This window comes from Sitodiplosis mosellana, unplaced genomic scaffold, assembly GCF_009176505.1.
Source record: "Sitodiplosis mosellana isolate CC-2019 unplaced genomic scaffold, AAFC_SMos_1.0 Smas_scaffold_54, whole genome shotgun sequence".
NCBI classification, from domain to species: Eukaryota; Metazoa; Arthropoda; class Insecta; order Diptera; family Cecidomyiidae; genus Sitodiplosis; species Sitodiplosis mosellana.
The window spans coordinates 62,848-87,477 of NW_022595296.1; the positions used below are offsets into that span (position 1 = coordinate 62,848).

A 24,630-nucleotide genomic window follows, 5' to 3' on the forward strand; every position below is an offset into this window, starting at 1 on the left:
TCATAGCATTCAATTCACTCGCATCTTTTCATTACCGATACACCACAATTATGATTCAATAATTAAAAGTGAAAATATAGAATTCTGAATTTTGGTTATCCATTCTATTGAGTGTAATGAGCATTTGAATTAAAGGCACAATTTCCAAGCCAAACGATCGGTCGACAAATCTGATTCAGCTAAAAAAAATCATTGCGCACTTTTTTTTTATCTCATTTTTCTATCAAAATATCAACAATTGATTGATTGGTGTCCATATTCTTATCTATATCGTTGTATTACAAGAATAAAACCCATACATACATGACATTCGTGCACAATTTTCCGTATCAAAATAGTAGGAAAATCGATATGATAATATTATTATCATAATAATAGATAGCATTCTATCCCAGAAGTAAGTAAATTTGTTTCATTTCAAACGGAATCACATATTGATTAAATCTACCGCTTCCAAATAGACAATGAATAATAATTTTTATAGCCAAATAAACGGAAATACCTTAAACATGTCTAATGCTAGATTTTTACCGCTCATTATTGCGATACTTGAAACATTCGGTGAATGTCCATTTACTGGAAGGCATTCTTCATCGATTGACTCTATCTTTGAAACTGCCAAGATAGTTGCGAAATTTATTATCCGAATGACTAACCTCCATATATTCACATTTTGGCGGCCATATTTTCTCGATATAAAAAGGCAACCATCGAACTCATAAACCAACAGTTGCAATCTAACGGGTGTGGTGAAGATAAAACATTTCAACGGGTCGTGAGAGTGAACATCGATTTATTTGAAAATGTGCCATAAAGTGATATTCTTGATGATTGTACTTGCCGTGCATAATCTAGTTGCAAGTGAGTAAAATACGATTTATATCGGAAAATTGGGAAATGGATGATTCATAGCCAATTTTGTTCAAAAAAAATTCTGATTCATTTTCAACTTCTTTGAAAAAATTGAATCTTCTGGTCAATTTAATGTTATTTTCCAATGAAATTCCGATTTTGTTCAATTAATTAATTTTTTTAATCATAAATGAAAATTGAAAATGTTAACTAATCAGTCGAAAACAAGTAAATTCGAAGTGTTTATGGAAAAGTTCATGCATTTGTCCAATAAATCAGCAAGTTAAAGCGGTAAAACGGTTTAGATCTATATCATGATTGATGAAAACCAAACTTTTTTCGCCAAAAACTTTAAACTAACCCAAAAGATTGGAAGAAATTACTAATTTAAGCATAAAAAACGCTAGAATATCGACAAAAATGCAAGAATATCTACAAAAATTCAATCAAAATTGAAGAAATCAGTAGAATTTGCAAACATCTGTTGGAAATCGTTTTGATTTTTCACATTTTACTCAAAGATGCTGTAGGAGACTCATCATAAATGAGAGCTTTAAACTGAAAATACGCAAAAAAAACATTCAAAACCGTGACATATGAGTCAAAGATTCAGAAAATTTCTACAAAACCATCTGAAAAATGTATTTAAAATATTTTTTCTATGATTTTTTTTCAATAGCCTTGATCAATTCATGATTTGTTCACTCCAAATTCTTCAACGTTTTCTTATTCTTCCATTTTTAACCTCAAACAGTTTTACAATTGAAGATTACGCATGAACGGGATATTGCATTTGAAGGGAATCCAGTTAACCTGCAATGTGTTATTTACCCAACAAAAGTGGCACCGACTGAAGAATTGACATGGAAACACAATGGAAAAGTATTGAATGCCACAAACACTTTGAACACAGCCAATACCATTCTAATAAACAAAGTAAAATTGGGTGATGCTGGAGTATATTCATGTTCAAATGATTTGGCCGAATCGATGACCTCATTGGTTGTCATCAAACCCACACGTATTGTAAATTGGGCGCCTGCCATCGAGATGACGGCCGGTAGTTCATTTAAAATTCATTGTGACGTGGAGGGAGATTCCCGCTTGAAAATCGATATAGCGTGGTTCAATGGGAAGAACAAACAAAAACCCATCGAAAATGATGATCATTTCGTGATAGAAAATGACTCGTTAACCATTTCCAATGTGTCTACATTGGATATCGGTGATTATATCTGTGAAGCTTCCACAGTGGTAGACAAAACGCGCGCCACAGTCAAATTAACCTTAGATGAAGTTCCACATGCTCCAATTTTGAACGAGATCAAATGCCACGACTCACCCTCATCCGTCGAACTTTCGCCAAGTGTGGAAATTTCGTGGTCACCATCCGAGAATTATGGGCCCGATATTGAGAGCTTTACAATCTTATTCAATACCGCACTCGCTCCGCATGTTTGGCATACTGCTAAAGAAAATATTCCATCCAATGTGTCCACATCGGAAATTTCATCACTGAAACCATGGACGAAATATACATACCGTGTGATTGCGAATAATAAAATTGGTCAATCACCTCCAAGCGAAATAAGCGCCGTTTGTGCAACCAAACCGGATGTTCCATACAAAAATCCAGAGAAAATTAAAGTTGAAGGCACCGCACCAAATAATCTGGTTATTTCGTGGAAACAAATGCCAAAAACTGTACACAATGGACCCGATTTCTTCTATCGCGTGTCCTGGAAACGAGATATCGAATTTGAAAAATGGATTGAGACCGATGTTCATGATTGGAAACAAGGGAATATTATCATAAACAATCAACCGACTTTCGTTCGTTACCTGGCCAAAGTTGAGGCATTCAATTCAATTGGAAAATCGAATGTAAATGCCGATGAATATTTCGGATTTTCAGCTGAGGGCGCACCATTTCAAGCACCTTCCAATCTTCAATTGGCTGATGTTAACAGAAGATTCGCACTTTTGCAATGGGAACCGGTGCCATTCGAATATTTCAATGGCTTTTACAAAGGATACAAAGTTAAAATTTGGAACGATATCGATGGTGTGAACAATGTGACCGAGATGCATTTTGTAGCTCCCACTATCTCTCCTGGCAGTAACTTAATAACTGCAGTTAAATTGCCTGCATTGCGTCCAGCAACTCACAATTATGTACAAGTTTGTGTTTTGAATAGAAAATACGAAGGCCCATTCAGTGATGTTATAGAATTTACAACACTCGAAGATGTTCCTTCGATTGTGCAATCATTCAAAGCAATCCCATTTAACACAACGGCATTATTTTTGCGATGGGAAAAACCAACGAATCCAAATGGCAATTTAACGGGCTACAACATTTATTGTGATCAAATCGATGGTGGAACAACCAAGTCGAGTGATGCATCGAAGCAACAGCAGCCACTATTCTGGGCTGGTCCCAATGCAACCGCAGCATTTGTGACTGATTTGAAACCAGACACCAAATATCGTATAGCGATTTCGGCTAGAACAGCCGCCGGTGAAGGCGAACGGTATTTTTTTTTTCTTGATTTTTTGAAAATTTTGGAAAAAGTTTTCTAATTTTTGTTTTTTTTTTATTCATATTTTAGCGCCATTAATGAATCAAAAACAAAATCAGATCAGGGTACACAGCCGCCGTCAAATTCAACAATGCCTTCCACTGAAACAACAACACCCGGCGGTTCATCGTCTACCTCAGGCAATGTGATGCTTATAATCGGGCTAGTGACCTTTATGGTGACAATGGTAAAAGGTGCATTTTGATCACATTCTTTGAGAAATTGTCGATTAAATCATGAATCATGGTCCATTAACTTCTACTATGACCTTATTCACATAAGTCACCCAAACCAACGTATCATTTTGTACAAATCAATACGATGAATTGAAATGTAAAGATTACTATCTAAGAGCGTAAAATTAAATAAAATTTCGAACAAATTATGAAACATACCAAGAATTTATGTTCTTACTCAGAAAATGAAATCGAATATGAAAGAAAAAAAACGAATACTTACAACAGACAATAAGGTTTAGCTTTTTAACGAAATCTATTGAAGCGATTAATATTGATGTGCCACACGTGTCGTCCGAAATAGAAAATCGAACGCAATTTCTGTGACAGTGTCGTGATTTTTTTTACACAAATACGGAAATTCTTAGAAACAATCAAAGCTTGATTCCGGATTGAAGCCTGTCAAAAACGTTTTCATTGGAAACGAAAATAAGAAGAAAAAAATTTGTAATAAGAAGTCGTGGTGTGATGAAGAAAATGTACAACTGAATTTTTTTTTTGGTTTTCAAGGTCACGAGTAGAAAATATCATGTGCTTGCAGAGAATATTTCGTAAAAGGCACGTACAGTACATAAGAGCCAATGCAAAAGTCAATTGATGAGCATAAGTAGCGCCACCTCTAATGATTACGGAGAGTTACCATAAGTCGTATGCAATTGATGTTGAGAAAAAGAAGAAGAAGAAGAAGTAGACATTCTATTCATTTACATTGCAATAATGGCAATCAGTAGAGATGGTGCTCATGTGCCGATCATATCACTATTACAACCCTTCGATATTTCGTATAAGAACAAACTTCAAAATCCTGTTTCACGTCCAAAGGTTTGATGAACTGGAGAAATGAGTCTCAGAAATTTTACCAGCAAATATATATTTGATTACTATGTGAAGTTTAAATGAACTGTGAAAAGCGAAATGAGTTATATCTTTTATGAACAAAATGATAATAATCTAACATTGAGGGCGGAGTAACTTATCGATAAAAAAGGCCATTGAGGCAATCATTATAAATCACCCAAGATGATTCACCTTCGATTGATGCACAGTTAACACAATGATTCTAGCAATGTTGAGATTTGACACTTAACTTTGTTTTAGTACCATTTGCTCTAGAAAAAGTTCAAAAGTTCTATAATAAATACATGAAGCTTTGATTTTTGATTTAGTACATTTTGAACTTTTTCTAGTACAAATGGTATTCAAATAGATTTCAGTGCCAAATTTCATATTGCGGTTCTAAAAGTTAGAACCATCGTGTTTACTGTGATGTAATTGAACGATTCAGAATAATTTGAAAAATTCTTCTATGACATACAAACTGTGTAAATACTTGTCCAATGTTCAATGTCTACGAAGGAAAATTGTAAGAATGTTTCAATGGTGAAATAAAAGCCAAAGTTTATAGATCTGATGATAATGATGATTCATCATTGATGAATCAATTGGTGGCGCCAAATTCCCAATTTTTTTTTTCCGCAAATTTCGATGAATCAAATAATTTTGTGTGGTTCATCCAAAGGAGATTCCCCACGATCAGATTTTTTATGAAATTTAGAAAATAAATTCAACGAATTGGTGTTGATTCTTGAAAATTATGGTGAAGTAGAAGCAAAAATAATCACATCATCTCTCAACTACCTATCAGCACTTAACAGCAAGAAAATCTGATTCACGTGCTTATATTGTTTGGAAACAATGACCATTGACCAAACACATTATCTTTTCAATCAGATCGCTTCTGGGAGTGAACACTGAACATGTACCTCACGTACATCGATATGAAAAAAATTAATCCCCGCACATGCTATGAATGTGGTGCCTGAATTGGATTTTTCCTTTGCCACCCGAGCGATTGATAATATGTCAGCATTAAAATACTTGATAATTTGAACAATGAAACTTTGCATTGATTGCGTAAATCGCATTCTTCATGATCACTATATATCAAGAGTTGCTCAGGTGATTTTCAGCAGTCGATTTGATTCAATCTCCCTACTTGGTGTTACACGGACAAGTGGATTTTCGGTGTCTAGTGTAGAATATTGAAACAATATTTATTACATAAATATTGACATCATTTTCATAGTTCTTCAAAAAAATAGATCTAAGATCAAAATGTGGCACATTTTGGCGTTTGTATTCATTAGTCTACCTCTTGTTTTAGGTAAGTGGCACAAAGTTTTTTTTTAAATTTCGAATCAATTTTCAAAATTTTCAAGTATTCAAAATGAAAAGTGTTCAAAAATAATCATTCACAATAAAATGGTTTCATTTCCCAGGTGCAAATATCCCGATGGCACCTCAAATAACAAATTTAGTGTGCAATCCACGGGAAGCAGTTATTTCATGGAAGCCACACAATGGGGCACTTGTTAAATCATACACAATTGAATACAGTACATCATACGAACCAAACCATTGGAGCGTTGCTGATCAAAAACAATCACCTGAAAACAGCGCTACTTTAAAATTGTCTCCAGGTGTTGGCTTCACATTTCGCATCTTGTCCGTCGGCGAGCATGGTATATCACAACCAAGCAAACCGAGTGAAGTTTGCACTAGCCAAGCAGATATTCCATATAGAAACCCAGACGATGCGAAAATAATAAGTCTGCAACCATTAGAAATGACAATTAAATGGACGCCAATACCACAAATAGAGCACAATGGTCCCGGTTTTTACTATATTGTGAGTTGGAAACCAAGGGATGGTTCATCTTCAGGTTGGAGCGTACATATCAAGGATTGGACTCAAGACACATATGTTATCAAATGTGACAAGTTCAAAATATTCGAATTTCAAGTAAGATCGGCCAATCAAGTCGGTCCATCAAAAGCTCCAACCGAGCTACGTGCCGCATATCCGGGTGAAGATCGACCCAGCCAAGCACCGAGAAAATTTAAAATCGTATCAAGTAAGTGTGAATGCGTGAAATAAGTGTTATTAAGTCATTGTTTCAATCATAACACTATCATTATCATGACTTGGAAATTTAATTGTTTTCTCTCCTATTTTAATCTCCGCCTAGATACAGACAACGTTTATGGTGAAAATGCCACAGTCACTTTTGAATGGGAACGAATAGATTTGTCAAACGATGCTCTCAATGGTAATGCGGAGAGTTACATAATTCAATACTGGAGTGATGCTGATGTAGACGATAAAATGGACCACTCAGTCGGCCGTAAAAGTAAAACAACCATTTCGGGATTGAAATACAATTCATTTTATTCGGCTCACATTCAAGTAGTGAACAATAAACATCGTGGTCCTACTAGTAAAATTATCAAATTCCATACGTTGGAAGGAGTTTCCAAAAAGGTGAACAGCTTTAAAGCTATTTCGATGGGATCATCGGCATTTTTACTGAATTGGACCAAACCAGAGCAACCAAATGGCCAATTACTTGGATACAATATTTACTATGAAATTGAAGGAGCCAAAGGTTATGCACGCAAACCACAAATCACCAATCCCAGTGTTACTCAAGCAATTTTGGGCGGTTTAAAGCCAAATGCAACCTATCGATTACACATTGCGGCTGTGACGAGAAGGGGCGAAGGAGAAGAGTACGTAAATATTCGGTGGAAAAAGAAGAAATTTTTCTCCAACTTTTTGATTTGCATCATTGTCAAGAGATCTTATTTTTAAATGTCAATATTTTTCCCTTCATTCGATTTTAGTTCTCACATTGTATTGGACACATTATCTCCAGCTCAACCAGACGTACCATCGTTTACATGGGAGCCATTGGAATCGACTACTAACGAAACAAGTGTCAGAGTGAATTGGATACCAAAATTGAATGGTAACCCTGGAAGCAGTTTTCGTGTATTATACCGCATGGATGAGAAAAGCAATTGGACTGAAACCGAAGAAGTGATTAATCACAATTCTATCATTGTGACTGGCTTACTTCAAAATCAAGCCTATGAGATGGCTGTGGTTTCAATTGACGGCCAATTCTTAGCCCAAAGTGAAGTCCAGATACTCAAAACCAACGGTAAACATACTTGAGAATAATGTTTGGATGACATTTCTTTTAATTGCTTCTTTTTCTTGGATTTCAGAGGATGAATCATCAAATACGAGTATGATTATCTCAATATCAGTAGTTTTGATTGTGTCTGCCCTATTCAGTATATGCGTGTTCACTGCATGTAAAAAGAGATATCAGAATACTAACAATCCATGAAGCGTTATGCACAGACGTGTGCAAGGGGGGGTATTCCGGTTTTACCCCCCCCCCCTCTAGGATTCCAAAATGTGGACCCCCCCAGCGATTTGGAAAATTTGACACTAGATATAATCGATTTTCAAAAGTGAGGACCTTTTTTTTTTTTAGGTCTTCACTTATTTTTTGACACCCATTGACAAAATTTTAGACTCCCATTGTGGAATTTTGACTGTTTTACACTAGATAGAATCGATTTTAAAAAGTGAGGACCTTTTTTTTTTTTTTTAGTCCTCACTTTTTTCGGAGACTGGTTTTACACTAGATAGAATCGATTTCCAGACCCCCCCCTGGCAAAATCATTTTACCCCCCCTAGAATTTTTGACCTTGCACACGTCTGGTTATGCATCATGCGTATCATCGTAGACCATCGATTTATCATTCGAACTTAGAATTTTGAAGGAAAACTTGGATTTTTTTATTGATTCATTCAAACGATTTATCGATAACATTAACATGTAAATATGCTATTAAAATAGAAGTATAAACCAGTAAAAAAAAGATTTGTTTAACCCATCGAGTACCAGTGCCGGTATTCTGGAACACAATCTGCAAAAATAATGCGGAATTATTCCGAGCGATCAATTTTATTTTGGAAGGTGGTATCCAAACGTTCAATCAATGAAAAAGAGACAAATCCATATATAACGTTTGGATATCACCTTCCAAAATACAATTGATCGCTCGGAATAATTCCGCATTATTTTTGCGGATTGTGTTCCAGAATACCGGCACTGGATTCTTATTTTATTTTTAAAATGCATTAAACTTTCAAATTTTAATAATTTGGGTCTAAGAATAAGAGTCGACTTCATAGATCGTGAGATATGAGTCCCATTTTTCTTAAACAGCGATGGTTAAGTTAAATTTTTCTTAAAATTCGAAAATTCAGTGCAAATTTGTCGGAATTTTTGAAGAATTTTTCATTTATTTCTGGTTTTATTCGCAGCTCGATCCGGCCAATTTGAAAGTTTTTCGTTCATTTTGTAATACTCTCATCGATTGAAGGATCCCAAAGCATGGTTATATAACGGCTATCCTCCGCTAAATTCTGGAAGTGTAGTCAAACTTATGATTTTTATTACGAAAAAATGGTTGAAAAAAGCAGAAAATCGAATCAATAAATGTCACAAAAAAAATCACAAATAAATATATCGAAAATAATTTCATGCGACAAAAACATTCGAAATGTGATTTGTCGGTTTCAATTTCTCGGTAAATGAATCAGGAAATCCCAAGATATATCGATTAAAACCCATTTGACGATCGTGAGTTATCTTATCTACTAATTGATTCTTGAATAGATTTCGTTCCATTGCTGTCAGACTCGGAATATATTGTATGTTACAAGTCACAGCTTACAACAATACGATTTCATCCGAAAAAAAGATAAAAAATTTTTTTCGATTACTTACTTATCATGTGGTCAGCTATATTGATATCGATAACAATAACGAGCGCTTTGAGCTCAAAATGCAGTAACTGGGATAAGGAGAATATCATTTACGGAAAAGTAAGTTTTGCACATGTAATGTCATCCAATTTAATTGGTTTATTCTGGCAGCTTTGACACTCATTACTACGAATAAATAAAGTCAGTTGTTCAGAGAAATTCATAAAGATACAGTGAATGTATCAAGTTGAATAAACGTATGGCACCCAGTTTGAAATGTGGGAAAAACAATTGCTTACGATATTGGTGGTTTCAGTTGTATCATATGGAATAAAGGCATTGGGTAAGTCATTTATCATAAGTGTAATAAAAAATACTGCACGTGTTTTCGACGCGGTACAATAATCAAAATTTTAAGTGTAAATATATAGTGTTTCTGGTTCATGCGTCGTCAGGTGATTTATACTTTTCTATTGAAAATGTGTTGATAAGAAAAATTCGCGTATGAACTTTTGACTCCAAAGAGGCATGCAGTTAGAGCAGTTGCTGCGAAAGTAGTGAAATTGCATCAAAATTTAAGCCGTGTAAAAAACTAAAAAAAAAATCAAAGTAATGGATGAAACATGATACTGAAATAAATTTTTCGCTATATTGACTCAGTTGAAAGTGCTTTGTTTCTATGTTATTGCGTTTTGAGTGTGATTTATGGGCTAATCAGTGTTCATTTTATTAAAAATATAAAAAGTAAATCTTTATAAAGTGGCAAAATTGCGTATAAATACGTCAAATTTGTATGTAAGACCATGAAAGATAACGTCAATCAATCACAGATAAATGCGTAATACACTTTATTTTTTGTATCTGTTTCGACATGATGTCAATAGATTCTGTTTCAATTGGAATTTTTTTCCCATTAACAATAAATATAAATTAAAAGAATGCAAACATTGAAATGACACCCATAGAATAAAAGAACAACTTATAAGTTAAAGGTATTAATTACTCTTAATCCATAACTGAGATGGAAAAAAACTTAGAGCAAAAAAGGGTCAAATAAAGTTGCGAGCAAAAGTGAAGAACACAGCTTAGCATTGAGCGGAAAAGACGTTTTTTGCATTTTTCCTGCTACTGGAAAAAGATAACGATTAGGTGTCTTCGGCTTATTTGTAGTTCTTTTTATTTTCTACAATAATGTCGAAGACACCTAGTCGCTATGTCTTTCCAGTAGCGAGAAAAATGCAAAAAACATCTTTTACGCACAATGCTGTGCTGTGCCACTTTTGTTCGCAACTTTATTTGTCTCTTTTTTGCTCTAAGTTTATTTTTCCGTCACAGTTATGGATAAAGAGCACATATAAGTTGTTTTTTAATTCTATGGGTGTCAAATATTAGTTAAAAATACTGAAAACAATATGGCCACTCATGAAGAGAAGTGATGATGATCAGTGAATTATTCAAAAACCGATGAAGATCAATTCAACTGCATCATTAGTTAGATGATATCTCATTTCAGGGTAGTTCCAAAGCAAATGCGATGTTTTTTTAACCTTTCCCGATTTTCTTTCAGATTTACATGATCGGGTTCAACCCTCAGAAATAGTTGAGAGTGATAAAGTGACTAAAAAATTTGATATCACTGGGAACGTGCCATCTGATGCGATACGGGTGCATCATGGTGATTCAGTTACAGCCAAAGACGGTGTTCCGAGCATTGTTCGATCATGCAAAGCATTCCCATTGGGATCATCAGCATTTCTGTTGCGATGGGAACCACCACAGCATTCAAATGCATCTTTAATTGGTTACAAAGTCTCTTATAGAGAAGAAAACGACACAGACGAACATGCACGTGAGCCACAAATTCAAGATCCGTATGCTACTCAAACAAAATTGACTGGATTGAAACCGAATACCAGATATCGTGTGTTTATTGGTGCGTATACCGGAAATGGCGACGGAGAAAGGTAACTACAGAATTTACATACAAGATCAAGAAGTGAATCAATACTGAATTGACTCAAAGCACGGAAAACAACTGATAATCCACTGAAAATATTACTTCTTGATATGGATAAATACTGAATGCCAGTTTTCACCCAGATTCTCCACCATTTTTTCAGATGTGAACTCAGAGGACAAACCAAGCCACCCGGAATGAAGAAGCCAGATCAACCGACGTTCACATTCGAACTCTTACCATTGGAAACCGATTTTTTAAGAGTTAAAGTCATTTGGCTGCCGAATGTCGATGGCAATCCGGGAACAGATTTCTATGTAAAATATCGATTGAAAGGTGTTACAGAATGGCATCACACAAATCCTATTCTCAAGGATGACTTCTCCGTTATTGAATGCCTTTCGCCAAAGGAAACGTATGAGATGATTGTAGTATCGCTAGAAGGTCATTTCGAAGCCGAAAGTGACATTCAGAAAGTTACACGGGGTATGAACTAGAACGAAGATAAAGCATTCAGTTCATGTTTAACAAACCATTTTTTCATCAAATTTTAAAGCCTTAGAAAATCCAACACACAGCTTATTCATAGACAGATATGTCATCATTGGTGCTACAGCAGTTGTGTTGTGTTTGATTCTCGGATTTTCTGCATTCATGCTATTCACACATAAGAAAGGCAAATGTAGAAGGTTTAGAAGACCAACAAAAAGAACACTTCACCCTGGTTTGGAACCAAATTTATCAAAACTCGACGTTTGGTATGATGATGGTTTCACCAGAATTGGGAATAACTATGAGGTAAATTTTTGAATTTTAAGCCTTTCCCTCAAGTTGATATCAAATTGGGACTCAAGGTTTGATGATGTTAGGAGAAGAGCTTTTTCAGCTAATAAAAACAGCCTCATAGATTCGCGGTACCACCAACGCTTAATTTCGTTTTCTATTCCAAACCATTTAGATACAAAATCGACATGAACGCAATTTGTCAAGTGAACAAAAGCTTAATTCAATGTATTGCCTTACAAAGTTTGAAGAAGGCAATATTGGCGGTATCAATCCAGAGTTGACATTGGATGAGCAAGCCGATTTGCTTCCATATGATCAGAAATTTGAATTTCCCAAAGAAAAACTACAACTTGGACATCAATTGGGAATGGGAGCATTTGGTGTTGTTTTCAAAGCAACAGCCAAAGGCATCGTATCGTATGAAGAAGAAACAACGGTTGCTGTTAAAATGCTCAAAAGTATTGCTAGCGATGAGGTTGGTTTTTAAGGGAATTTGGCTAATGAAAGTGGTTGTGGATAAATGATGTTTTTTTTTCTCGCTGAAGAAATTGACTTAGAAATTTGTCTAAATTTGTCTGTTAAGATATTTAGATCCCTATTCAAATTTAGATTCTCAAAAAAGCCCCATATCTTTTAGGTACTGCGTGCATTAGCTTTGGAATTGAAGATTCTGGTGCATTTAGGGCGACATTTGAATGTAGTCAATTTGCTCGGAGCTATTACCAAAAATATTTCACAACGTGAGTGTGACGCCGTGTATTTTTGCGCTCACGCAATCTCTCGTTGTTTTAATTTGTTTCCTTTAAAACAGGTGAACTAATGCTAATCGTTGAGTATTGTCCATTTGGGAATCTGCAGAACTTTTTGGTTAAAAATCGTAAGCACTTTGTCGATCAACTCAATCGTAATGAGGATAGAATCGATGCAAAAATAACAGAACGAACGGATAAAAATGTTTATGTATATTGTCATAGGTAATTTGCAAAAATTATTTTGAACTATTGAAATTTTAATACATTTAGATATTTGGGACGTTCATAAAAACATCTCGATGAATGAAAATAGTGTATAAAAACTGTTTGTTGCAATTTTGAAGCACCCCAGCAGAAAGATTAACTACAACAACCGATTTGCTGTGTTGGTCATTCCAAATTGCACGTGGAATGCATTATTTAGCCTCTCGCAAAGTCCTGCACGGGGATTTGGCAGCGCGAAATATTTTGTTGTGCGATAATAATGTGGTGAAAATCTGTGACTTTGGTTTGGCGCGGTCAATGTACAAAACTGGCGTTTATCACATAAGTTCAGCGGTATAAAGTGTTTCTTTCTTTCGGTTTTCGAAGTTGATCATTTCACTCTTAATTTGATAGCGTGCATTACCGTTCAAGTGGCTCGCTCTTGAGTCAATTAGCGATCAAGTGTTTAGCACATATTCAGACGTTTGGAGCTTTGGAATCGTATTGTGGGAAATATTTTCACTTGGTGCAACACCTTATCCGGGGATGAATGCAGGCACCGACTTATTTCAGAAATTAAAAGAGGGATATCGATTGGAAAAGCCAGAATATGCAAGTCGAGACATGTAAGTGTCAAGAGCCACAATTACAAATGGATTTCGTAACAGCGGCCAACTTTGACTATCAATCATTCGGAAAATAATAACATTTGCTATTTCCGGTACAGATATGATATTATGCTATCCTGTTGGCAGCTAATTCCGAAATCACGTCCACTGTTCGATAAGCTGGAAGAGGAAATTACAAAAATGATGGATAGAAGTGTATCCGAGCATTATATAATTATGAATGAACCGTATCTTGAAGTGAATGTGAACCGTTTTAGTTCGGGTCAAACGGATTATTTTGCTCTGTTAGGCAGCCCTGATTGTCAATCGCCTTCAAAACCGAAAACAAGTCATCAGACTCTAAATTTTCAAACATGTACAGCTCAAGCTTACTCAAAATCAAGAAGTCCAAATACGATGGAAGTCAGTCATAGCAGTGATATTGATTAAATTTCATAAATAAATCTTTAAATTTATGACAAAACTTGAGTTTTTTTTGTTGCCGATGTGAGGTGGTTAAGTCTATGCTGCATCGAAATATTCTCGTCCGAAAAAAGTCCACTACGATAATTTTGTTTATTTGTGAAAGTACAATTAAACCCCAAATTATAAATATTTTCCCATTTCCTTTAGCGAATTGCCTATTCGTTCAGTCTCAACAACCGATTTGCTTTGCTGGTCATTCCAAATTGCGCCTGGAATGCATTATTCGGTCACCAGGAATCTTTTGCACGGTGACTTAGTAGCGTGAAACATTTTGCTGTGTGATGAATATGTGGTGAAAATATGTGACTTCAGTTTGACACGATCGTTATACAAAACTGGCAATTATCTCATCAAAACAGAAGTAAGTCAAACAAATATTTAGTTTTGTAAATTTTGTTGTAGTTTTAATCGCAAATTGGTCAAATTTATCAATAAGTTATCAATCATCTAACGTCAAAAGAGGCCAATTTTTTCTTTCATTTTTCCGTTTGCTGATACAATGCTGATTACAACAATTCCGCCATCTTCGAAACGACAAAGAACATTTAAACCGACATAATCAAATTGTTTGCTGTCAAACTTTGTCTCGCTTACGCCATCTGTCACACTGACTCGTTCGTTGTATGAATTGCTGTTAGCGTAAAAGAGACGTTGTTCGCAGTGGACTCAGTTTAGAGGTTCTTTAGATTAGAGAAAATTAACCAAATCCACTTTCATCATATTAATAAAATTGATAAAGAGTTTGGTGGTCAGTCACGGTTGTACTCTCGAACGGTATAATTTCTACAACGTTCAACTGTGGCGAAAACAAATCACAGTGTGTTCATTCAGTTTGAAATATTAGCCTTATCATTTCGCACATTCTTCCGTGTAGAAGTTGATCGAAAGTTTTCTAATCGGTAAGTATTATTGTTTCTCTTCAAGTAGTCTTCAGATAAGATAATAGTATGTTTTTTGCGAGGAGTAATAAATTTCGGACTTTTTGAACGTAATCATAGTATTTTCGTTGGAGTTCAAGATTGAAATTTGCTGACCTAATGATCTATATTTCATTCAATAATAATAGTGCGGTTAGATAATTTTCAGCCAGTTTTAACATTTATGTTTCTTTTATCTGATTCAGTGTTCACTGTTTATCAATTTGTGACGGCTGTAAAATAGCACTTTGTTCCGAATGAAGAATAGCTTGTACAGATCGTCAACGAGTTCGAAAAATGTCACATAAACATTTATGCGTACTGTTGGTAATCACTGTGATTGCAGCACAACAACTACTTGCAGAAGGTGAGTATGAAGTGGTTGGGTCATTCAAATTAGGAGAAAAATCTACAATTGGTAAATCGCACGACGAAATTGATTTATTTATTATGAGTGAATATAGATGACAATGATTATGCTTATCAATAATCACAATTACTTTGCCCAATTATGAACGATTTTAAACGATTTTCAATTGAGTGAACTCTGATCGCACTCATGTTAGTTACCATATTTTCACACGGGAATGTTAATTTAATTTAAAACCTAAAGGAGAATCAACAGCCGTTTGTTTTTTTTTCCCAGAATTTCATAACAAATTATTGTTCATTTTGATTAGAAACTAGCTTCCTCGCCTCGCTTCGCTCGGCTTGGGCGCTAGTTCGGGTTCTCTTCCGTTCAGTTAGTTTTTTTTCAATCAAGAAAGATGAATAAGAAAACTAAGCATTTCAGTGAGATGACGATACAATTTGACGTAAAAAGCAAAATTCGGTTATGAATGTTAGTCTGTATCATTTCGTATGTTCAATACTTGTTTTTTCAAAGCAAAGACGATTTTCTGGGAAAGTTGCTCCTTTTTCTGGAGTTGATTTTACACGCATTTTTTTCATATGTGAATTGGTGTTAAGTCGTGTTAAGATGACCAAGATGGACCGAGATGGTGTCCATGTTCAACTCTGTTCCAAAACCAATATTTCATTGCCATCAATCCACATTAATGTACGTTGTATCGAAAAACAATTAAAAAAATTGTTTCTTCAAACTTTTGAAAATTTAATTCGAAAATCAAAACTGATATTTGAATCTGCTATTTAAGCCGCGAGAATTCTAACGACATATTCACCATTAAAACCAAGAATTAAAAAATCATGAAAATAAAAAAAAATAGGACAAACGCACACACACACAATGAGTTTTATATATATAGATAGGAATTTATCAATCTACACGTGTGACATTGATGTATTAATCTTTGCGGTATTTCGTCATTTCTTTATGGACAGACATGCTCGAAAATTATAAGTCGGTATGGGACGCATATTTGTAAACACAAAATCGAAATTTCGTTTGAAATCACCTTATTATTTTTGCTATTGTAGCACAAAAGATACACAATTGTACTTACTTAAAGTGAATGCGCATTTCGAAACGCTCATCCAGGCCGCGCTAGCGTCCTATCTAAATACATTATAATGAATAAGTACAAACTAATACATATGCATTTCGCTATGAATGCGTTTCATGTTATGTGTTTTGATTTCATTTAATTTTGGAAATTGAAAAAAAAAATATTTCTCGACAAAATATATTTTGAAACATCATTGCAATAAAAAAAAAACTTCCAAGTAAGAATGAATATATTGATATTGAGTAAGAAAATTCGGTGAAATCGGTGAAATACTTGAATCAAACATAAACGTTTGAAAAACGTACGACGCGCGCCAAAGCATAAGTGATGTCAAAGTGTGTACAAAGAGTGAAGCAATAGTGCGTTTAATGCTATGTGCTATAGTGTCTCTGTTGATGTTGATCGCTGACGTTTATAGTGGTAGCGCTCATCATCAGCACTGACACGACTTTCGATTTTTGCCGGTGATTTGTGATACGAAAAAACGACAACACACCAACACAACGCAAAAACAACTGGATCAGCAACAACAAAATATTCGCCGCATCAAATCAATGCAAATAAGCAGGACTGTATGTTCCCGCTTTCCGCATTCAATGGTGCTGTCTCTTTCTCGATGTAATAACTTTCATACGCATCGAGTCTGCTCTGTCTATTGGCATTCTTAATCAGTTCGATGCTATGGTCACTTTCATCGATTCCGTGCTCACTGTTCACTCTCCACCACATGTTTAGCAAACGCAGACTCTCTCATTTTCTTCTTTCTTGCACAATTACAATGCTCTTTATATCGAACCGCTATGCTCCTTTTCATTTGCCCAATATAGCGGCGCTTGCACACACCACACTCAATCGCATAAATGCCCGATTTCAAATTATCACTAATTTCATCTTTTGTCGACGATTCCGACTTATAATTTTCGAGCATGTCTGTTCATAAAGAAATGACGAAATACCTCAAAGATTAATACATCAATGTCACACGTGTAGATTGATAAATTCTTATTTCTAATCAAAATGAACAATAATTTGTTATGAAATTCTGGGAAAAAAAAACAAACGACTGTTTTATGGATTTATGGATTTATGGATAGTACGGAGAGTATTATACTCGTCGCTCAGGCTGTTTTTCAGTCTATTGCGAGACGCCCGCTTGGGTGGATTCTTTGCACAACATTCGTCGATTGTGGAGGGCCCATTCGTTGTGATGTGCCCTGTGCCTGTAATCCAGTCAGGGTCGGGCTCCACCACGTCACTAGTGGGCCACATCACATACAACATTTGGCACGCTCCGCATCCATTCCATTGAGCCATTTTTTTTCTCTTGAGTTTTTCGATGGGGACATGCTTCTGATAAAGATATACCGATGTATTCACCAATATCAGTCAACAACCTTAGTCACCAAATATCAGATCAATGCTCTTCTTTTTTTAAAAACATTTTTATTCATTTTTTTTCTTCATTTTTTCACTTTATCTCTGCAGATGTGCGAATTCAAATAGATATCGACTACACAATAGAAGAAGAAGAGGTCACTTTGTCATGCCCGAATCCGTTGTCAATCAAAAGAACCGTAACGTGGTATAAATGGGTTGAAAATGAATGGACATATGTGGATGAAATGAATGACATTCCCTACTCAATTGACGATAACGGTGATTTGTTCATTGAAAAATTGGATTTTAATCATGCTGGAGAATACTTATGCAGCGCTGACAATATTTCTAGTAAAGACACTTATGTGATGTCATTGGTCGTGAAAAAACGTACAAAAGCTTTTATCGAACATGATAATATGATTGTGGGAAAAAGCATTACGATTCGGTGTAAAGTGACTGCTGATCCATCATTGACATATAAAGTCGATTGGAAGCTGAATGACACAGAAATGGATTTAAAAAAAGAATGGCATCTCATGAGAGAAGCATATCATGATACTCTAATCATTAAAAATGCTGAACTCAGTGATTCCGGAACTTACACTTGTGTAGTAAGCACTGATTTCAAGGGAATGCAAAATCAAAATGCTATTGCTTCAACTACGTTAATTGTCAGAGGCCCACCCGAAGCGCCCATAACACATGTAACATGTACTCCGTCGGAGGCAATAATAGAGTGGAAATCAAAAGGCGATAACGGTGCAGATATCCAAAAATACACGATTGAATATCACACATCAGCCGAACCAGGTAAATGGAGAACACTTACGCAAGTTTCATCAAAAAAGTCATCAAAATTCAAATTCTCAATGATTCTGCGCTGGACAAATTACACGTTTCGTGTGATTGCACACAATCGATTCGGGTCATCGCCACCAAGTGTAGTTACTGAAATGTGTATATCCGAACAGGATATTCCATATGAAAATCCACGGGGAGTGATAGGCAGAGGTACCACACCAACAAATATGGTAATTTCATGGGTACCAGTACCACCGTATTTGCAAAATGGGTCAGGTTTTTACTATCGTGTGTGTTGGAGGCAATTTTCAAATGCGAAATGGAATTGTAATAACGTCACTGATTGGAGGCAAAATGAATTCGTCGTCGATGGCCTACCGACTTTCACCAAATACCAAATCCAAGTTAAAAGCGTGAACGATATCGATGAGATGTATAGAGATGATATCTTTATTGGATATTCGGGTGAAGATAAACCAATGCAAGCACCCACTAACTTTGCTGTGGTTAATATAACGGATTTTGACACGGCGACCTTGCGTTGGGATCCTGTTCCACTTGAAACTGTCAGAGGCAACATCACTCGCTATGTGATTCACATTTGGAATGATGTTGATGGTCAACAGAATTTATTGGAAATGGCCGTTGGAGATAAATCTTTTCAGACAACACTCACAAAGCTACGTCGTTCCACTCTGCATTACGCTCACATTTTTGTGGAAAACCGTTTGTATGCTGGTCCAAAAAGTGATATTCTTGAATTTATGACGCCATTACCGGATCCAAGCTCCGTTCAATCTATCGAAGCTCATCCATTAGGCTCATCAGCATTTTTGCTGAAATGGACCAAACCATTGCAAATTAATGAACAATTGATCGGATACAAAGTTTACTATGGAGATTTTAATGGAACAAGGAAATATGAACGAATCCCACGAATCAACGATACTGAAACTACTCAGGCTAAACTTGATGGATTAAACCCAAACACTACATATCGTTTGCATATCGTACCAATTACGAATGGCATCGATGGAAAAGAGTGAGTTTTTTTTCATCAAATCTTGTAAAAGGACACAGTTTTAAATGTACTGAGAATGTGAAATGAGATTATTTCAATTTTAACAATCTTTTTAGCTATTTCATTGAAGCGAAAACGGATATTCTCAAAGAGCCCATGAAACCAGATCGACCATCGTTATCTTGGAAAATCATGAGTTCGAATGAAAGTGATATGAAAGTCAAAGTGAATTGGATTCCAGACATCTCTGGCAATCCTGGATCACATTTCTTCGTGAAATATCGCATAAAGGGCAAAACGGACTGGACTCACATCGATCCTATACATACAGAAGATTTCGTGATTGTGGACAGTTTACTAAGAAGCGAAACATATGAGTTTGAGGTTGTATCGGTTGATGGTGATCAAATGGCCGAAAGTGAAGTCAAAGAAGTGTCTTTTGGTAAGAAACACACGAATAATACTTATTTTAGTGATTGAAGAAGTATATTTTAATTTAAAAAAAAAACACTTCTTAAATACTATTTTATCGTATGGTGGCATCAAGTTTTCACAAATTTACCTTCTTATGGAACACAGATTCATCATCTCTCTTTAGCAACAAGACTATCATCATTATCACAACCGTAGCAACTTTGTATTTAGTCTTAGCGATTGGTATGATTCGACTATTTTTCCGAATTAAAGCAAATAAAAGATCAGTTCGAGAAAAAGAGCTAAACTTGAATAACACATTCAAAACCAATAAAGGAAATCCGTATCACATTAATCCGAATGAATTTAATCTCGTACCCAATCAATACACACTTTCACAAATTAAGCCAAGATTCGAAGGGCAATTGAACAGATTTGGAGGTACCATCACCTCTGAGGATGAAGTAAGTGTGAAATTCGAGTCAAAGTCTTTCATTAAATTTTTAAATGAATTTCTATAAATTTTTTAAATACCAGTTCCCTCAAACGAATATACTGACAAGCAAATCAATAAGAAAAGTCGACTACGTGTTGGAGAATTTCATGAATGGAAATCTTGTAAATATCGATCCACACATGGCGTTAGATGAACAGGCCGATACATTACCATATGATCAAAGGTATGAATTTCCGCGTGAAAAATTGGAACTTGGCAAGCAATTGGGTACAGGTGCTTTTGGGGTAGTTTTGGAAGCAAAAGCCTATGGTATCGTCTCCAATGAAGATCAAACCACAGTTGCCGTTAAAACTGTCAAGAAAATGGCTGACAATGAGGTTTGTATCACTATCATTTTTACGTAGAAGAACAACCAGATTTATTCTCATCAATCAATTAGATATTCCGGGCTTTCGCGTTAGAGTTGAAAATAATGATTCATTTGGGAAAGCATCAAAATATCGTCAATTTACTTGGAGCGGTAACCAGAAATATCGCTGAGCGTGAGCTAATGATCATCGTTGAGTACTGTGAGCATGGAAATCTTCAGAGCTTTTTAGTCAAGCATCGTCAACATTTTGTCGATCAAATAATTGCCGAAGACGATCGAATCGATCCAAAAATCACATGTCGCAAAGTGGAAGCGACTAATGGATATCTTATTCACACCAGGTGAGTTTCAATTGAGATTTTCTTTTTCTTTATTCATTTGATCATCCATTTTGTCTACTTTTGTTTTGAACAATTCTTTTTGAAACAGTCAAGCTCCATCGTCAGCACGTTCTATTACAACTACCGATTTGGTGTGTTGGTCATTCCAAATCGCGCGTGGAATGCACTATTTGGCTACCAGGAAAGTATTGCACGGTGATTTGGCAGCGAGAAATATTCTGCTGTGTGAAAATAATGTGGTGAAGATTTGTGATTTCGGTTTGGCGCGATCAATCTACAAAACGGGCAACTATCTCATCAAAACAGAAGTAAGTCAAACGAATATTTAGTTTTTCCACATCTAATTTGAATAATTTTCATTGAGAAAATTAACAATTTCGTAATATTAGCGTCTATTACCATACAAATGGCTGGCACCCGAGTCGATTGGTGACCATGTATTCAGCACCCATTCTGACGTTTGGAGCTTTGGAATCGTGCTGTGGGAATTGTTTTCACTCGGCGCTGTACCGTATCCTGGATTGATTGCTGGCGCTGCTTTGTTCAAAATGTTGATTGAAGGATATAGAATGGAGCGTCCAGACTTTGCTACACAAGATATGTAAGGCTAATCAAACAATCAAAATATAATTATTAGAATTGGAAGGCATTTTCCAAGCAAATACCGAAAAATCATAAATAATTAATTATCATTTTGAATTTGTAGATATGAAATAATGTTGTCTTGTTGGAATGAAAGGCCAGAATCGAGACCATTGTTCGATGAGTTGGCGAGAAAATTCTCAAATATGATGGATCACAACGTGTCTGAGCATTACATTTCGTTGAATGAACCGCACTCCAAAGACAATGAAAATCGTTTGAAATCCGTTCACACGGAGTTGATTGCATCTTCCCAAAGTCAGTCATCGCAAAACAGGAATTCCAGCGTAATAAATGATAAGATGTATCGTGCACTCGATGAAACACAACTATGCTCACATTTTTCAACCTTGAAAAATTCAATACAAGTTCACAGAACTGGAAATTCCAAAAAATCTACGTGAAAATGGTCCAATCTATGGACGGAACCAATTATTACGATTTATATGCCAACAGTTTGATGCTGAGCTGAAATTGTATGAGCGACAAAACCATGACACATACTCCGTGGAATACTGATTTTGTATACGGAATAATTCAATTGAAAGAGAAAATAAGCTGGAGATGGAATATTGTGAGAGCTAGACTGAAACCGCATGGGGAGGAAATAGCACCAGTTTTCAAACTTGGCGCGCTATTTAGATTCGATTTGAAATTGTATATTATATTGGCTTGCCCTTTGGAATTGGGAGCACTGTAATCGCCTCAATTTACTCTGACTTTATTGCTCGCTGTACACCAGCCGCTGTATGACTGAAACAAAAATGAACCGAATGCTGATAGAAATTAGTGGACTTTAAATGTTTGTTATTGATAATGATTAGGCTGAAGAAAAAAAATGACTTATTGAAAATTACGAATTATTTAATAAATAAAAAGAATTACATTAGTAATCCCGAACTTTTCCGTATCGTTTGCCAGCGTTGTCCGTAGGTACTTTTGGTTATTTTTTGCGAATTTTCTTGAAATAAAGGCAGCGAAAATATAATAATAAAAATAAAGTGAAAAATCGGTCACTTTTACTAAAACTTCGACAATTTTGTATGAGAGGTACCCGTAAACCGATTCTCATTGGCTTTAAACTTTCTGAGGTTTCATTTTTTGGAGAAAAAATAAGATTCTGAAAGTTTCATGTTGATCGCATTTGCAGAAGTTTTGTTTTTGGCCCTCAATTTTTTCCAAGAAAATTTCGACAAAAATTGAGGACAAAAAATCAAAATTCTGCAAATGCGATCAACATGAAACTTTCAGAATCTTATTTTTTCTCCAAAAAATGAAACCTCAGAAAGTTTGAAGCCAATCAGAATCGATTAACGGGTACCTCCCATACAAAATTGTCCAAAAATCGGTAATTTCAGTCAAAATTTCAAAAAAAATTTATGGGAGGTACCCGTAAATCAATTCCGATTGGTTTCAAACTTTCAGAATCTTATTTTTCTCCCAAAAAATGAAATCCCAGAAAGTTTGGAGCCAATCGGAGTCGATTTACAGGTACCTCCCATACCAAAGTGTCAATTTTTTGAGGTTTTTCTTAGAGCAAGGATCATCACCCCAGGATCAAATCGAAAATGGCTCATCTTCGAACTTAAACTAAGTTTTTCGGATACAAAACTTTTGGCATTTCCAGATTTTGATTATTTTAATTATTTTCTGAGTTATCGTGTTAACAAACACCAACGACGACAACGACGACGACGACGACGACAACGACGGCACACGAACGGAAAAGTGTCTAAAAAGTGGTTTTCTACGCGTTTCATGAGTTTTTATGATGATCTAAGCTAATTTTGCGAAAAAAGTTTTCGGGACCAATTCCTATACTTTCCCTTGACACGTTGTATACGGAAAAGTAAAATGACAGAGTCACTTCTTTTCGGTCACCAACACCAACGTCTTCAGTGTACGTTGTCATTCAAGGCGACGTGTACAGCCCAAGCGAAGTGTGAAATGGTATATAAACTCAAAAACGCTCAGCACCGACGCTCCCACAAAGAGACCGAGTAAACCACCGCAAATGGCAAGGAAGTCGGTATAACCATACAGTTCGTATCTTTGAATAGCAATAAATTGATGCTCCTTGAAGAAGATTGACAACCGAGCGGGTTGTGCGCTGAAATTGTCAAGAAAAGACAATGTGTTATTGTCCATTGATTCCAATTGATTCCAAATATGAACATAAAAGTAATAGTCTACAAGCATACCCAACTAAATCATCGGTTGACTCATCATATTTTTGTGCTATTATTGAATCTGCCTTGTCAAAATTCGCTTGAATAACTTCTGCATCATAATTGACCGAAATGCAGGCCGGTAAACAATTGCAGGCTCTGGAATCTTTATCGTTTGAACCATCGACGAGGTGTCGTTCGAAAAACGTGTCCTCGGCTTTATTGCAACAGCGGATTTTATCAGAACCACAAACTCGAGTATCATTGTCTCCTTCAAACGCAAAAAAGATCATATAATATTGGATAAAGTAGATTCCAATACAAAAATAAAGTCATACTTGGCATTGAAAATTTAACACAGCCGCAATGTGTTCTGGTGTAGTTGGCCAGACATTCCATTTCGCAGTTGTGTTGCGTGTACATTTTGAAGAATCTCAATTGATGTTCCCCGTTAAAATAACATTGGCGTCGAGTTGGGCTATAGGATCGTAGAGACTCTGCAGTGGTAGTCATTTGCGGTCTCACTGCTATCATGACATCGTGTAATAATGGAACTTT

General features: G+C 35.7%; 4 protein-coding genes across 7 annotated transcripts; all 4 read left to right on the forward strand.

The window, feature by feature from the left end:
• The first annotated feature begins 29 nt into the window (after positions 1–29).
• On the forward strand, positions 30–3,807 carry LOC129570346 (neuroglian-like). Its single transcript, XM_055449918.1, has 4 exons — positions 30–397; positions 704–861; positions 1,607–3,386; positions 3,465–3,807. The coding sequence occupies exons 2-4, from the start codon at positions 804–806 to the stop codon at positions 3,637–3,639; spliced, it is 2,013 nt and encodes a 670-aa protein (XP_055305893.1). The 5' UTR covers positions 30–397; positions 704–803; the 3' UTR covers positions 3,640–3,807.
• A 1,850-nt stretch (positions 3,808–5,657) lies between these two features.
• Positions 5,658–8,357, forward strand: LOC129570373 (neuroglian-like). 2 transcript variants are annotated; one of them, XR_008688117.1, is made up of 6 exons: positions 5,658–5,834; positions 5,950–6,585; positions 6,700–7,240; positions 7,355–7,674; positions 7,742–7,993; positions 8,137–8,357. XR_008688117.1 is itself a non-coding variant. In XM_055449950.1 (5 exons), exons 1-5 carry the CDS (start codon positions 5,786–5,788, stop codon positions 7,864–7,866), a joined length of 1,671 nt encoding a protein of 556 aa, XP_055305925.1. In that variant the 5' UTR covers positions 5,658–5,785; the 3' UTR covers positions 7,867–8,357. The 2 variants fall into 2 exon arrangements, 1 of the variants encoding a protein (XP_055305925.1); XM_055449950.1 differs by having other exon boundaries at positions 7,742–8,357.
• A 1,135-nt stretch (positions 8,358–9,492) lies between these two features.
• On the forward strand, positions 9,493–14,090 carry LOC129570371 (vascular endothelial growth factor receptor 3-like). The gene is made up of 10 exons (XM_055449948.1): positions 9,493–9,642; positions 10,867–11,263; positions 11,420–11,742; positions 11,813–12,054; positions 12,215–12,517; positions 12,680–12,782; positions 12,854–13,016; positions 13,139–13,352; positions 13,413–13,624; positions 13,726–14,090. The coding sequence occupies exons 1-10, from the start codon at positions 9,576–9,578 to the stop codon at positions 14,054–14,056; spliced, it is 2,355 nt and encodes a 784-aa protein (XP_055305923.1). The 5' UTR covers positions 9,493–9,575; the 3' UTR covers positions 14,057–14,090.
• A 230-nt stretch (positions 14,091–14,320) lies between these two features.
• On the forward strand, positions 14,321–22,723 carry LOC129570370 (neuroglian-like). Of its 3 annotated transcripts, none has more exons than XM_055449945.1 (10): positions 14,321–14,453; positions 15,216–15,376; positions 17,964–19,701; positions 19,797–20,122; positions 20,260–20,558; positions 20,632–20,928; positions 20,991–21,262; positions 21,351–21,570; positions 21,652–21,863; positions 21,969–22,723. In XM_055449945.1, exons 2-10 carry the CDS (start codon positions 15,307–15,309, stop codon positions 22,306–22,308), a joined length of 3,774 nt encoding a protein of 1,257 aa, XP_055305920.1. In that variant the 5' UTR covers positions 14,321–14,453; positions 15,216–15,306; the 3' UTR covers positions 22,309–22,723. The 3 variants fall into 3 exon arrangements, with proteins under 3 accessions (XP_055305920.1, XP_055305921.1, XP_055305922.1); XM_055449946.1 differs by lacking the exon at positions 14,321–14,453 and adding an exon at positions 14,876–14,991; XM_055449947.1 differs by lacking the exons at positions 14,321–14,453; positions 15,216–15,376 and adding an exon at positions 17,639–17,847.
• Positions 22,724–24,630: the final 1,907 nt, after the last annotated feature.

Coding starts and splice junctions, on each gene's coding strand:
- LOC129570373 (XM_055449950.1), top strand. CDS start 5,786: ATGTGGCACATTTTGGCGTTTGTATTCATTAGTCTACCTCTTGTTTTA. Junction 7,241..7,354: donor AGAAGGGGCGAAGGAGAAGA/GTACGTAAATAT, acceptor ATTCGATTTTAG/TTCTCACATTGTATTGGACA. Junction 7,675..7,741: donor CCAGATACTCAAAACCAACG/GTAAACATACTT, acceptor CTTGGATTTCAG/AGGATGAATCATCAAATACG.
- LOC129570370 (XM_055449945.1), top strand. CDS start 15,307: ATGTCACATAAACATTTATGCGTACTGTTGGTAATCACTGTGATTGCA. Junction 20,559..20,631: donor CCATCACCTCTGAGGATGAA/GTAAGTGTGAAA, acceptor TTTAAATACCAG/TTCCCTCAAACGAATATACT. Junction 21,864..21,968: donor GACTTTGCTACACAAGATAT/GTAAGGCTAATC, acceptor TTGAATTTGTAG/ATATGAAATAATGTTGTCTT.
- LOC129570346 (XM_055449918.1), top strand. CDS start 804: ATGTGCCATAAAGTGATATTCTTGATGATTGTACTTGCCGTGCATAAT. Junction 862..1,606: donor CGTGCATAATCTAGTTGCAA/GTGAGTAAAATA, acceptor AACCTCAAACAG/TTTTACAATTGAAGATTACG. Junction 3,387..3,464: donor GCCGCCGGTGAAGGCGAACG/GTATTTTTTTTT, acceptor TTCATATTTTAG/CGCCATTAATGAATCAAAAA.
- LOC129570371 (XM_055449948.1), top strand. CDS start 9,576: ATGTGGGAAAAACAATTGCTTACGATATTGGTGGTTTCAGTTGTATCA. Junction 12,055..12,214: donor GAATTGGGAATAACTATGAG/GTAAATTTTTGA, acceptor CAAACCATTTAG/ATACAAAATCGACATGAACG. Junction 13,017..13,138: donor GTTTATGTATATTGTCATAG/GTAATTTGCAAA, acceptor GCAATTTTGAAG/CACCCCAGCAGAAAGATTAA.